This window comes from Engraulis encrasicolus, chromosome 8 (assembly GCF_034702125.1).
Source record: "Engraulis encrasicolus isolate BLACKSEA-1 chromosome 8, IST_EnEncr_1.0, whole genome shotgun sequence".
Classification (NCBI taxonomy): Eukaryota; Metazoa; Chordata; class Actinopteri; order Clupeiformes; family Engraulidae; genus Engraulis; species Engraulis encrasicolus.
In genome coordinates, this window is record NC_085864.1 from 25,642,043 (window position 1) to 25,656,946 (window position 14,904).

A 14,904-nucleotide genomic window follows, 5' to 3' on the forward strand; every position below is an offset into this window, starting at 1 on the left:
ATAACCTGCAAAACCGAGTCTGTTGCTCAAAACCCTTATTTGTCTTTCAAAATCAAATTTTTGTGTCAATGAACGTATCAGCGCCAGCAGAATGGTTAGTCATTATGTCATAGTGTATGGACAAGCTAATCAAATCAATTTCTCATGTTGGCAATTGAATAGTACACTCTTGAGGATCTTTTCTGAAGCGAAATGTTGTTTAGATTGAATGGGAAATGTTGTAAATTCGGCTTTATATTACATTGATCAGATAAGATTGAGATAGTTTCATGCATTCAGTGACAAAGCTTTTTGAGTGATATGACAAAAGCAATTGATAATGTACGAAATTACTGAGAATCGTACACAGCCATGGCATGGTGGACGAGAGCATTTGCTATATGCCGAAAACAATGAGAAACTGATTTGACCATGTGCACAGATAACACCAGGAAGTTACAATTGGACAAAGACTTTTGAGAATCATTATTCTGTTGTGAGAAATGTACAAAACCAATTGAGAAAAACTGAGGCCCCTCATAATTAGCGGTGCAGAACTGACTCAGTGGTGGACCCCGCACCCTTGTGGGCCCCTATTTTCAGAAATGTAAAAGCAAAACAAAAAAGAATTTCTGAAAATAGGGGCCCACGAGGGTACAGGGCCCACCTGGAAATGCCTGCTATGCCAGATGGCCAGTCCAGCTCTGAGTGAATCTGAGTAATGTAGGCCTACAGGTAATGATTTTTTTTATTATTTTCCTGAACTAACAGGTGCTTCCAAAGATGACTTCTCATGTGGTGTCAGACATTGATCACATCTTGGGCAACCGACCCTACAGTAAGAAGGACTACCGCTCGTAGAGCAGGAGAGAGAGCGGACCCCAACCCAGAGACTGTGTGTGTCAGTCTCTCAGGCAACTGGACAGTGACAGCGCAGCCATTGTGGTCCAAATACGGTTCCGGCTGGCTGTGGTTGGTTCCCCCTCTGTCTACCCAGAACCTGGCCTCCCGTCCTGACAGGTCCCCGATGAGAGGCCCTCTAAACCCCCCTTCCTTCCCTTAACCTGCATGTCTCCGCCGAGTAGAGTTGGAGTAATAGCCTTCATGTCAAACAAGCAAAGCGCAAATCCTGAGAAACAATATGATGCCTAAATAACAACGTACGTACGAGCTGAAACGGCACCCTTTTTAGCACCCTGCGCAACAAGCAGCACAAATGAGCTTTATTAGCAACTTGCGGCCCCAGTGTCTCTATACACAGCATTCCCCCCATACAGCTGATACGCACTAGAGCTTTTTTTTAGGGGGACAGACATTTCTGAAGGGTAGTGGTGGAATTGTGAAGCATGTCGCCCTCTTCAGGTGGGCCAGAGAACTACAAGCCCTTTCCTGAAAAGGGAGTGAATGGGGTCTATTGACTTGTATGTGCAGTGGGCACGTGTGCAAGGGAGAGCTAGGGCCTACAGTACTGCGCCTCTGCATTTGCTTGTGTAGTTTAAGGCACATAATTGACTTATTAACAGAATGCTGGAGTTACGTATGTCAGCTACTAGTCTACCTGAAGCCTCGCCTCGAACCCCCAAAACCTCGACCTCTCGTGTCCATTTGGAAATAGTGTATACATTGTAAGTAGACGGAGTCATTTCTGTATGACTTTTCTATTAAATGTATTAATTTTGAGGAAGGAAATGTGTTTTTACGGTAGATGTAATATAAGCAAAACTGACCTCAAAATCTGTTATTTTCTGTATGGCAACCGTCATCTCCATCAGTAGGTACGGTATAGAATAGTATAACTCTGGCATGACATTCATAATCAACTCTCTATAGGAACCAATATTGTGGTCTACTGCACTGACATTTCTGAACTACCACACAGGTTATTGGCATGGCATAGTATGAACTAAACTCTCATAGATGCAGATGTTTCAACTTGACTGGCTGTTTTCCACCTTTGAAAGGGTACAACTGAGAAGAGCTCGGTCAGCATAAAAGCCTGATTCACTCTTTACACATTACATTAACAGTCCACTCAGCTCGTTGCCTGATACAATGTTTTGAAACAGCCTAAATTTCATTACCCTCTATAATAAAAGGTCAAAAGGTCTGCACAAAATAAATGCATACATAACCTGGCATTCTAAAACCAACCAGTTGTCTTTCATCTTCATATACAGTAGTGAATAGGCATTTAAATAAAAGTTTGTTAGATATCAGCAACCTCTGCACAACTAAGCATTCAACCGTGTACAGAACTCCACAAACCATAAGACTTCTTCTCAGACAGTTCAGTTATTTGCTTTGTATGCAGTGATGGGAAACCTGGATTCAAATGCTACAATCCAGTGCCACAAATTCCAAATGACTTGGTTTTGCCTGTCCAAATACCCTAATTTGCATTTATTTGCAATGACATCAAAAAAGTTCCGTTTTGAAGACAAGCAGGTATAAATGAGGCCCAGCCATAACAGCTCTAACAACTGGAGTGCTACGCGGGTGACCCGGGTTCAATTCCTGGCCTGGGTAATTTCCCCATCTCCTTTCCCTGTCTCTCTCTCCTCTCATTTCCCACTATCCTGTCTGAAAAATAATAAAAATCCCTTTATATATGAATGAATAGGCCTATCAGCTTAAGGCTGAAACCCATACACTGGCGAGTATACCCGCTTCAAATGCATTGAATCGAAGGTGTCTGAAATCACGAGATAAAGGCCCATTGGACGGTACAACCACATCTTTTGGAATATCTGCCACTGGATCGTTGCTTCTGAATACAGGTCACCCATCATGGTTTGTATGTATGTTCTCTCCTGATGAGTGCCTTTAACATGACCCTTATGTGTATATAAAGGGTGCATTCCAATATGTGACCATGTGTCCTTCACTTGCGCTTGTGGCCTCACATTTTGCTGATGGCCCGCCTCCGTGGAGAAACCAATTAAGTTCCCCCACTGTCAGCCTAGCCAAAACAATTTATGGGGGACTATTATTCATTCACCATCCTGTTTGCAAATGAGAGAAAGATTGACAACAGCATTATATTTCAATATCTTGCAAAAGCTCAATTGTAAAGTGATGTCATCACAATGTACTACTTCCTGGTAGGAGGCCACAAGCACAAGTGGAGGATGCAAGGTCGCATATTGGAACGCACTCAAAGACTAAAAGCCTCTGCCTCCTCCTTACTAACCACTGGGTTTGAAAATAATGGTGATGTACAAATAAAGACACAATGTTTTTCTATGGTTGATGCGAAATTGCAGCAGTGTTAAGAAGCCATTATATTTCTTGCATCAGGGTCTTTAAGTCCATCATGCTTTTTTTCTTTTTAGTCATGAATCTGTGACTTGTGTAAATAAATAAGTAAGTAAATAAATAAATAAATATAATGCATTATGCCAACACTGACTGATCTCGTGTGTGCGTTAAGTTTTTGTTTTGCAAAGTTATTTCTAGGCAGTCCCCTCTCAATTAAACAAAACAGATCGCAAACTGATCCTGGTCCATTATTTTTTTTTTTAATTTGTACAAAAACGAGAATGGCAGAGGTCAGAAAAAAGCCTCCACTGATGTCATCATGAATTTCATGAAAATGCACAACAGAAATGATACAGTCCATCCAACCATCAGGTACATTATTGCCTTTCCCCTTAACCCCTACCCCCTGCTCATTCCCACCCTCCCCCGGACTAGCCCACCCACCATCCCTGAAACCTTTTCTCTCTTCTTGTACTCCTTGTACTCTCTTGCTTGTCTTGTCTTGTGTGTGTTGGTCCGGTTGGTGTCGTCTACTTGGAGCCGGTGGAGAGCAGAGCGATGAGGCCAGAGGAGGCACTGATGGACAGGATGTAGTTCCTGTAGCCAGGCCGTCAAGGACAACGACAACCAACTCATGGACACACTTTAGAAGTATGGGGAAAAAGAGAAGAAATATTCACACAACGCAAAAAGCTCCCTGACGAAGCACCTGACGATGACCTTGCTGGTCGAAACGTTTTGCCATTTCTTCACATTGGACCACGACAAGGGAGCTTTTCGCGGTGTGCGAATATTTCTTCTCTTTTTTTTCTCATTTGCGTTATTTGATATTCTGCACCCGCAGCAATTTGCTTTTTTTGGGATGTGCGCGCAGCTTACACTTTTTCAAACACTTTAGAAGTACTCAACAGAAGAACGCATTTCATGATAAATAAACGGATTTTTTTTTGTCTTCAACACGTAATTACTATTCAAAACAAGCATAGTCAATAGGACAATGATCCAATATACTACCCATTACCACTAGGCTTGGGTACAGACTTTTTTTTTACAGAATTCCTAATTCCTATACACAAGATCTTGATATGACAAAATGTATTCAATATTATTCCAATAGCTATATGGTTGTTGTATGATATTGTATGACATGCTTGAATTGATTAATTTACCTCTTTCGTGGTATATGCAAATAGTCTAGTCAATATAGGGGGTCCACGCGCACCCCCCGTAATTGTTGTTGCCACCCATTTTTTTAGACTCCTAAATATGTCTAGTTAACAATAAAAGATGTTAGCATTGCTGCAAATTGTCCCATGACTGTTTTTCAGAGGTCATCTTGGAAACTGTGCAATAGCGATTTTTTCAAATCTGATATTTGACTATTCACATAACTTTTGAACCAAACATGGTACAAAGACAAATGAGACCACTTTTCCACATAATTCAAGCATGGGGAATGGATTGGAAGGGTCATTAGGTTCATAAAAACATGTTTTTACTACTTTGTAGGACAAAAATGACTAAAATGTATCAACTATTCTACACATTCGGTCAGGAACTAGTTTGTAAGTTTTGAAAAATAGTGCAAAGATGACAGTAATTGCAAGCATTTATGACAAAATACATTTTTTGACTTAAGGTGACTACCACACATACTGTCAGTTAACATTAAAACATCTTTGGAACCTTTTAAGGCTATGCTTAGTCATGGTTGATGCGAAAAGCACAAAATATTAGCAATCTGATGCATTGAGATGCGTTGATGACTTGACCCTCCCAAAACTTATAGCAGATTTTTCAGTGGTTTACAATAGTATCAGATGTACGTAGAACATTATAAAAGTTGACCAAACTCTGACTTTTAAAAAAGGTCTCAATTTCAAGATGGCCGCCAACAGACCCTTTGCATGATCATGGCCCAAAAATTACCTTAAAATGACTAGGAATAGTGATATTTGATAAATGTTTTGACCATGTCATATTATAATTATTATATCTGCTTGATGGGTAAGTGATATGTACAATTTCATATGAAAGAAGTTCACTAGAATTGTGTGGTTTTGTAATATTAGTCTGAAAAAATCATCATGTGTAACACTAACCTTTTTTGCGTGTGTTTATTTCTTTTTTTTAAATTTCATTAGCCTTTTGTTGTTCATAATGTGTCCTGTACATTTTGAAATGTATCTCATTTATATCTTGATTTAATACCTTGGTTTTTGTGATGATGAATAGTAAACAGCCAGAAAGCCAGAAACAAAAGACCAATTTTGTGTTTCAAACATGTGAAGACAAGGCAGGACACGTATGGAATTGCAAAACAGGACAGTATCTGATGTGCAAAGGCACAGCAAATAATATATCTAACATTTCCAAACCTACCTTAAGTGAATAAGATCATGTCAAACTTCTGCAGTGACCACAAAGAAATACTAGACCACAGTAAATTGTCAGCGACAGTAATAAAAGCAGTACATATATGTTATGGCATAGACAACAGAGAGGGTCTAGTGCACATGGACAATTCTGTGTCCCTCAGCACCAGAGCATGGAGGAGATGCCAGGAGATATGCCAGTACACCATGGAACATGGAGGAGACCATAGGATGATTTACTATCTCATTCAGTGTGCCAAATGGCACAAGAACACTTTACAGGCAATTAATGTAGGCTGCTGTTCAAATGGTCAGAAACAGACTTCATGATGAGGGTATAAGGGCCTGGTATTGTGACCATCTCCGTGTCAGGAAAAAGGAGGACATATTTTAGGACGGGTGGAAAATTTTCGTGTCTTAGATGAAATTTCATGCATTTTAATGTCCGGCTTAATGCTGTGCCTTACGCCGGACAAGGCACTGAAAAGACGGACGGTCCGTTCTTAAGACGGGCGTCTGCCACCCTAATCCACACATGGGGCCTATGCTTTCTGAGCAGCACCGTAGGGGGCAATTTGCGTAAGAACAGAGAACATCAAAATGGCAAATTTACCATCGGCGCCTTGTGCTGTTCATAAATGATGCAGACAGCATAACATTCTCCATGTTCTCTCCAAACTTTGTCATGTCTGTCACATGTCTTCAGTGTGAACCTGCTCTCATCTATGAAGAGCACAGGGTAATTCTCTCTGGTATATACAAATCACTCCCTACAGTGCCGCTTTGTAAGCATAGGCCCCACTTGTGGACACCAGAACCTCATTCCCTCCTAATGAAATCTGTTTCTCATCCGCATCCTCCTGGACCTCTCTGCAGCTTTTGACACAGTACCTAACACCATCCTCTTTCAATGGCTCTCCGAGTTCACTGGATTATCTGGCACAGCACTCGTCTGGTTTCACTACCTGTAAAACCGACAACAATATGTCACAGTCAGTCCCTGGATTCATCCTTTATCCTAGATTCATCAATATCAATTCAGTCCCACATCAAAATAGTCACCAAATCTGCTTTCTACCATCTCAGAAACATCTCCAGACTCACTCTCAACACACACACACACACACACACACACACACACACACACACACACACACACACACACACACACACACACACACACACACAGTGGTTTATGACCATTTGAGCACTTTGGATACATTGGCACATTAGAGACCTAAAAAGCTCAAACTGCAGGGCCGTAGTGGCGCTCTTCTTGTGGCACCTGGCACAAGGAAGGAGATAGTGATCCCACTGCTGGATTGTAAAACCATCCTATGGCCTACTCCATGTCCCTTGGTGTACTGGCATCTCCTCCATGCTCTGGACATTGTGGTGAGGGACATAGCAAACCTTTTTGCCACAGCTCACTGATGATTGGATGAGTGGCACTAGCTGAGCAAACGCTCATGATGGTTGGTGAAGCACTTGCCCACCCTAAGAAGCAGTGGCATTAGTGGGCTTTATCAGTGACTAAGGGTTGATGTCCCAGTAGAGAATCTCACTCCGGCGTCTCTCCAGGGATTTTGTATAGCTCACTCTCTACACCAGTAACAAACCCAGTGATGGGTGAAGGATGTGAAGGGTGTTGGGTTTACCCTGGATATTGGGTGTGGAAGTTGACAACAATCTCTTCAGTCTCGCTACCTGTCAGCAGGAGGTTGTTGTGTCTGTCAACCAGTCTTATCAACCCATGGTGAGGATATCCACTAGAGCTCTGTCATCTGCAAACTTTCAAAGTGGGTTGGTGCTAATAGGTTTAGCACTGAGGACTGAGCACACCTTGGGCCCTGTGCTCAGTGTTATGATAAATGAGGTTATAATTATTATTACATTGCACTTAGCTGACGCTTTTATTTATTCAAAACGACTTACAGTTATTATTTTTCAGGGTATTGGTTACAGTCCCTGGAGCCATGTGGGGTTAGGTGGGGTTAGGTGCCTTGCTCTAGGGCACTTCAGCCATGGATGGAGATGTAAGGGGAGGTCAGGGGGGATTCAAACCTGCAACCCCTAGATTAAAAGACCAACTCTCTTACCACTAGGCCACGGCTGCCCCAGGTTCTTGGCATTTGGTGCTTGGCTAAAGAGGTCTTGCTGAATACTGAATTGTAATCCATGACCAGCATCCTTATATGTCAGAGCATTCTCTCATATTAGTCTTTTTATAGAAATGAATTAGGGCTGGGAGGACTGGAGAGATTGCATCCTCTGTGGAAGACCTGGCTGAGCATCCAATGCGATCAAGAAGAAGGTGGATGGGTGGATTTGTTGATGTGCGACAAGACTAGCCCTTCAAAGCATTTCAAGATGCTTGGCATCAGAATAGGAGTGATTTCTTTTGGACAACTTTGATGGTGATAGCTTCGAAACATGATGGGATCATGTTGGTAAAGAGATAGTGTAGACACAGACACAGACACAGTGTTTATCACAGATGTGCCTGGAGAGAATAGTGGTCAAATCCAAAGCTTTCCCTTTGATTTCAAATCAGTGTGCATCCTGGGGGGTGTATACTAAGAAGCTGGTTTAGTAGTAAAACAGGCTAAGTTAACCTTGTGTTAAATGCAAATAATCTAATAGAAGAACCTGGAGCCCTCATTTTCTTAACTAAATGATGTTGTGTTACCATGGAAATTGGGATGGATTCTTTTGGCAAATTGCAGGAAAATAGCAATGTGCTGGATCCGGCTGGCGTGTTGCATATTTTAAAGCAATAATGGGTGAATTTGTTTGTGAGAAATTGTATGCACTGTGCTGCCAACAGGGAGTTAGGAAATATCAAATGAAAGCATTCTGATTCTAAATCTTCAGAATTGCTGAAGAGTGGGAATTTCACATTGTTGTTAACAGTACACAGTAGTGTAATTACTCAGAACATGAACTGATTAAGTCAGAAAACATGGCGTAAATCACCTATATTGCTTGTCTACACATGATTCTGAGCCAACACATGCCAGCTCTATTTCACTAATTTTGCTCTAATTTAATTCAATAAGTTTATTTTTATGTGGATAATGAATTTCCTCAATGTCAAAATGTATTTATAACTACTAACCCATCAAGTAAGGATGGTATTAAGAATATTACATTGTCAAAATGCATATCAAACATCACTATTTCTGGTCATTGTATGGTAATTTTCAGACAATGCTCATTTTGTGGGCCTGGTGGCGACCATCTTGAAATTGAGTCCTTTGTTGTCACCAAACATTTATTATGCTCTAAGTACATCTGATACTATTGTAAACGACTGAAAAATCTGTGTGAGATGTTTTGGGACAGTCAATTCCTCAATGCATCAGATTGCTAATATATTGTGCTTTTCACATCAACCATGACTAAGCATAGCCCTAAAAGGTTGCGTGGATATTTTGATGTTAATGACAGTATGTATGGTAGTCACCTGAAGTCAAGGAATGTATTTAGTCATAAATGGTTGCAATTACTGTCATCTTTGCACTATTTTTCAGAACCTAGACATTAGTTAATGTCCGAATCCATAGAATATTAGATACATTTTAGTCATTTTCGTCCTACAAAGTAGTCTAAACATGTTTTTATGAACCTAATGACCCTTCCAATCAATTCCCCATGCTGGAATTATGTGGAAAAGTGGTCTCATTTGTCTTTGTACCATGTCTGGTTCAAAAGTTATGTGAATAGCCAAATGTCAGAAATGAAAAAATCGCTATTGTTTCCAAGATGACCTCTGAAAAACAGTCATGGGACAATTTGCAGCAATGCTAACATCTTTAATTGTTAACTAGACATATTAAGGAGTCTAAAAAATGGGTGGCAACAACAATTACGGGGGGTGCACGTGGACCCCCTATATTGACTAGACTAAAACCGATGTTTATAGACGTTTAAAGGTGCACTGTGTAGAATGGAAGCCAGAGTATGATGGGCCAACAGCAAATATGCTGCTCATTGAAACTGTGCAATCTACAGCCAAATGGAATCTTTTCATGGATATGTACTATTATTAATAAAGTTAATTAATATGCACTAGTATGAGCCAAGTACACCAAGTTTTGCAGCTAAAAATATATATTTCTGGACATTCAAAATAGCAGACAATCCCGGAAAATGACAATGGGATTGCCCTTTGAAAAGAGGAAAAGTATGAAAAATGACATGTATGAAAAATGAAATTTTTGCAGTAATAATGAATACATAGAATATGATGGCGGTGGTAAGTATTCATGAAAAAGGATACACGGTGGGGTTGAAGTTCTTGAGCAGGAAGAAGGAGGCGACGATGACGAGGACCAGGAAGAGCGTGTTGTTGTAGAAGATGGAGAAGGTGGTGGCCTCGTAGTCAGCCACCTCGTTCTTCTTCCACAGGATCCTGAAGGAGAAACACACACACACCTTTGTCAAGGAGAAACTCAGGAAAGACACACACAGTGCCACTCAGGCTGGCTTCTTCTACAAAACACGTTAGATCAAGAAAAATGGGCCTTCATCCCTTTTCTCTACCCTAGAATACAATGGAGAATGGATCCTGAAGGAGAGATGCACAACCCTACACTCAGGCTGCTACTCAGACTAATCAAGAAAACTCCCTCTCTACTCAATGGTAAAGCAAATGACAAACACAAACAGGAAATTGGAATAAGAAGGAATTCTGAGCGCTCTTGTTCTCCAACTCTGTAGACTCCAGTAGGTGCTCTTTAAGTAGGAAGACTAAAGTCTTTTCATTTAGAATGTGGTGGCACTAGGGCCAGCTTCAGGCAGCTCCACAGGTCGACAAGGAAGTTATAATTAAAAACCCTTTATTTTATCTGGGGCATAGTAACACCGCCCTAGGAAATTGGAGTGCTTCTGGGTCTTCATCTTTTTTCCTTGGTGCTCAACAGTGTAGGGGCTCTCGAACTTGGTCCAGGTAGAGAAATTCTGAGGCACTCAAGTTTACAGTTTTTTATTTTTTATTTGGCTACAATGCCTATGCATTTCAGCCCTTATGGCCCTTGAAGAAGGCCTCAGAATTTCTCTACCTGGACAAAGCAATTGACATGAATGGAAAATACACTTAAGTACAGCGTCTTCGTTATCTTTACAATAGTACATTACCCCTCCCTACATTACATTGAATTACTTTATTTAGGTACAGGGCAGGCTATTGGTTACAGTCCATAGAGCAATTTGGTGCTAGGTGCTTTGCTCAAGGGCACTTCTGCCATGCAAGACAATGGGATTCAAACCTGCAACCTCCCAATTCCAACTCCCTAACCAACGGGTCATAGTGATAAGTCTAATCTGGTTCAGCATACAGTACTGGTATCTTATCCCCATTTGGCTAAGTGGTCAATGTTGACCTCTGTAAACACAATTGATTGGTGCATCACATGCATTCCATGAGCTGGCTTTGTCAGACTGCGAAATGCAAGGAAAATGTAAGGATTTGACTAACTGACCTCTCATCCTTCTCTTTGCGGGACATTTTCCTGTTGTCAGCCTCAGACAGCTTGCGGGTCACCTCCTTGGACACAGCATCCTCCCGCTTCTGAGCAACCCTGAATAGAGAACAGAAGGAAAGGAATCCATGTCAATCACGCTTGGCATTGATCAAACTTTATGCGAGACACAGCAAGGGTCCTTGGCAGAAAACATTCATACAATAAAAAGGTAAGTGACACAGACATACTAGGAAGCCTCGAGTGGATGTCCGAGCCGTACAAAGAAAGAGGTAATTGCCCCCCCAAAAGTGTGCATTACTTACTTATGCTTGAGAACAAATTTCACGTTCTTGTAGGCAAAGGCCACCAGGTATGTGCTGACCAGTGTCATGACGGCGTACAGGACAGCAGACTGAACCAGGTCCATGTGCCAGATCCTCCAGAACAACCCTACGGGCACAAGAGGCAATATGAATGAATGACAGGACAGCAGTGCGTGGCCTTACACGAACGACAGAAACGAGAGTACTGCTACTTCTTCACCAACTTGAATGTGCACTGAGGCATTCTCTTCTAGGCTATGATTTCTGAGGATATAGCTGAACATTGATGCAAACCATAGGTCTTCACGTACATATCAGTACTACATCTGGAAATATTTTCCACCTCTGGTGGCAGCTAGCCACAGTTAGCTCAAAGTTAAAAGTAGTGCCTTGTTACAGCCGTGAATGGCTGCTTGATGCTTATTTTACAAGAAGTATATTAACATTACTCTGCCAAAAACAAAATCCACACGCAACAAACATTCCTAAAATCGTACGTTTACAGCTACAGTTGAATGACAGAAAGACATAGCTGCAGGCTAGTTAGCGGTACTCACAAATGGGAATCGCCGAGACGATAAGGGCATTGCCATAGAAAAGTGCTGTCGATTTAGCCGACAGATTCCTACTAAAATCCTGGAGGAGCAGATCCTCCTCAGACTGTTGTTTGTTGCTGGTTTTAGGTGCCATAGCTCGGGACTTCTCCTGGTAGTCAACCTATCTTCCAATGCCGAACAGCAAAGAGACTGACACGTATGTGCACAGATTGTATGAAACGTTCAGCTGCTGCTAACGCCGCGTCAGCACAAACACGGAAGTCGTCAGCATTCGGGGGGAAGTAGTTTTTTCCCCCCTCTTTCACTCACAGAAAAAATCTCAACACAGCCATCTAGTGTGGTAAATGTGCTATAACAGGATCACGCACTCATTTCTTCTGCATTTAAGACAGGCAGACTAAAAATACAATAAAATCATTAGACTAAAAAGTTAAGTTATTCCCATGTGTGGTTGGGGTTTGCAATAACTAGAGGAAAGAACATACTATGAATGCAAAGTAGCCCATGCAATGTATTTTGTGTCTTTGTCTGGCTGCATAGATTAGGCCTAATGGTGTAGGCCTACTACACTTGTTGTTCTTCTGTGTGGTCCACTTCAGCATCACTTTGGCATCGTAGGAACTAAGAGATGGCTTCTCCTCAGCTGCTAGGGCTAGTCTAGTTAGGGCCACTTCCTCACACCACATCGGCTCATTTAAAGCAACACATTTAGCAAGATCTGTCTTTCTGTAATAGTGTTTCTCAACGGGGGCGTTAGGGAGGTCTAGGGTAGGGATCGGTATCTGTGTAGGCCTATCGGTATCGGATTCAGATAGGCTATCAACATAATTCAGAGATCGGATTGGATCGGAATTTTTCCAAAGTAGGCTATCGGAACTTTCCTGATACTGACATTCAGCCAGGTGTAATGGTCATTTGAAATCATAACACTTGCCTATTAGTTTTCAGGATGGGAGTGTTACTTTTTTACTTGTTACTTTTTTCTTATTAATTGGTTTCCTGTTCTTCTTTCTGACCAAATAGTCTACTTGGGCCTACCTCAAGTTGAAACCCATGCATATATGTGGTTTTGGTATAGGATCGGAGTAGTATCGGTATGGGCAGATATCCAAATTTAGATATCGGGATCGGATGGGAAATGAAAAAAATGTGTATCGGTGCATCGCTAGTCTAGGGGGTGTTGGGAAGGTTATAGCTGAGAGGGTGACTATAGTTGCCATTGCGGTGCATCAATCCATGTTATTTTTTAATACTAAGGGGGTGTTTGCAGACTTATGATGAGGTCAAGGGGGTGTTGGGCGCTTATGATGAAGTCCAGGGGACGTTTATTCAAAAAAGTGCGACTGAACCGCTTAACCTATGAACTTCATTCAAAGACTGTTAGAAAGATCACATGTATGACTCCAATCTGTGACCGGGACATGTGCCAATTCTTTTTAGTTTTTCAACAACAACAAGCTAAAGACATAGAAACTGTTTCTTGATTCTGCCCTCTGCCTTAGAGCAACATACTAACTGCCATACAGTCAATCAGAACAGGTGCAGCCAATATAGGGTTCCATCTCAACTGTCACTTTCTCTCAACATTTTATTCTTAACGAGCACCTGCAACTACAGTTCTAGAAGTCTGTTGTTCAGCTGATATAATATTGTCTTTCTGGAATGTTAATGACAGCCAGCTGCTTGGCTCAATGGTGAATGTGCTGGATTAGGCCGGCCGCACACTGGCTCCGACAGCACTGCGGCGCACTTTTGCTTCCGACAGAATTCGAACCTCCAAACCCAATTTCACACGAACATTGCATTGATAGTCAATGGGCGGCGCCGACAAAATAGAACTTGTCTCTAATTGCTATCCGACATCGGTGAATGTCCGCGGACATCGGCGCCAGTGTGCGTGGTTCTATTGAAAACAATGGAATCGAATTTTAGCTGAGCAGTACACAGCACTTTGTCGGAACCGGTGTGCGGAAGCCATTAGAGATATGGAGGTTGGGAGTTCGAATCCCACTCGGACCCATGTTGATTTTCAAAATGATATCATATGCAGTGTTCCTTAGCCAACTTCAAATACCATGTATGTCATTTAGTATCAATGGCAAAGGTGCTGGATTAGAGATATGGAGGTTGGGAGTTCGAATCCCACTCGAACCCATGTTGATTTTCAAAATTATATCATATGCAGTGTTCCTTAGCCAACTTCAAATACCATGTATGTCATTTAGTATCAATGGCAAAGGTGCTGGATTAGAGATATGGAGGTTGTGAGTTCGAATCCCACTCGGACCCATGTTGATTTTCAAAATGATATCATATGCAGTGTTCCTTAGCCAACTTAAAATACCATGTATGTCATTTAGTATCAATGGCAAAGGTGCTGGATTAGAGATATGGAGGTTGTGAGTTTGAATCCCACTCGGACCCATGTTGATTTTCAAAATGATATCATATGCAGTGTTCCTTAGCCAATTTAAAATACCATGTCATTTAGTATATCCCCAAAACGCGGAGCTACAACACTTTCAAGATGGCTGAATCCAAGATGGCTGAATTGTTTGGCCCATAACTTCTGACTGGGTGGATGGATTTTTTCCAACATTCCTTTAGCTTTGTTTTCTCAATAGTACTTTGTTTTTAATTTAGGGATAGAGATATCAAAAATAAAACTGCTCATCTCTGCCCCAAAAGGCAAGCCCGCTTCCAGCATTTTCTGTGAGAATGCAATCTAGTTTTGTTTTCCTTTTGTGCAATTCTTAATTTCACCATTGGAATGAATAGGTGGCCCATTTTACCTGAATGCATTTTTTCCATCCAGGATGACACACCTGTCACTAAAACTTGTAAAAAATGTATAATTTTTACATTAATCACCATATTTTTTTTCATGAAATGGAAGATTATGAGTCACTTTTTGCAATCACACTTAAGTTTGGGTATTGTTTTTATG

At 41.4% G+C, this 14,904-nt stretch overlaps 2 protein-coding genes across 2 annotated transcripts in view; one reads left to right on the forward strand and one right to left on the reverse strand.

Annotated features, from left to right (window-relative positions):
• The window catches only part of kcnab1a (potassium voltage-gated channel subfamily A regulatory beta subunit 1a), a 157,162-nt gene extending 153,747 nt beyond the window's left edge, over positions 1–3,415 (forward strand). The window contains exon 15 of the mRNA XM_063205314.1: positions 751–3,415. Within this exon, the coding sequence (XP_063061384.1) occupies positions 751–840 (90 nt within the window). The 3' untranslated portion in view covers positions 841–3,415. The remainder of the gene's footprint in view (positions 1–750) is intronic.
• Positions 3,416–3,663: 248 nt separating this feature from the next.
• On the reverse strand, positions 3,664–12,219 carry ssr3 (signal sequence receptor, gamma). Its single transcript, XM_063205313.1, has 5 exons — positions 11,958–12,219; positions 11,401–11,527; positions 11,096–11,194; positions 9,895–10,026; positions 3,664–3,834 (listed from the first exon to the last, which is right to left on the reverse strand). The coding sequence occupies exons 1-5, from the start codon at positions 12,088–12,090 to the stop codon at positions 3,768–3,770; spliced, it is 558 nt and encodes a 185-aa protein (XP_063061383.1). The 5' UTR covers positions 12,091–12,219; the 3' UTR covers positions 3,664–3,767.
• Between the last annotated feature and the right edge of the window lie 2,685 nt (positions 12,220–14,904).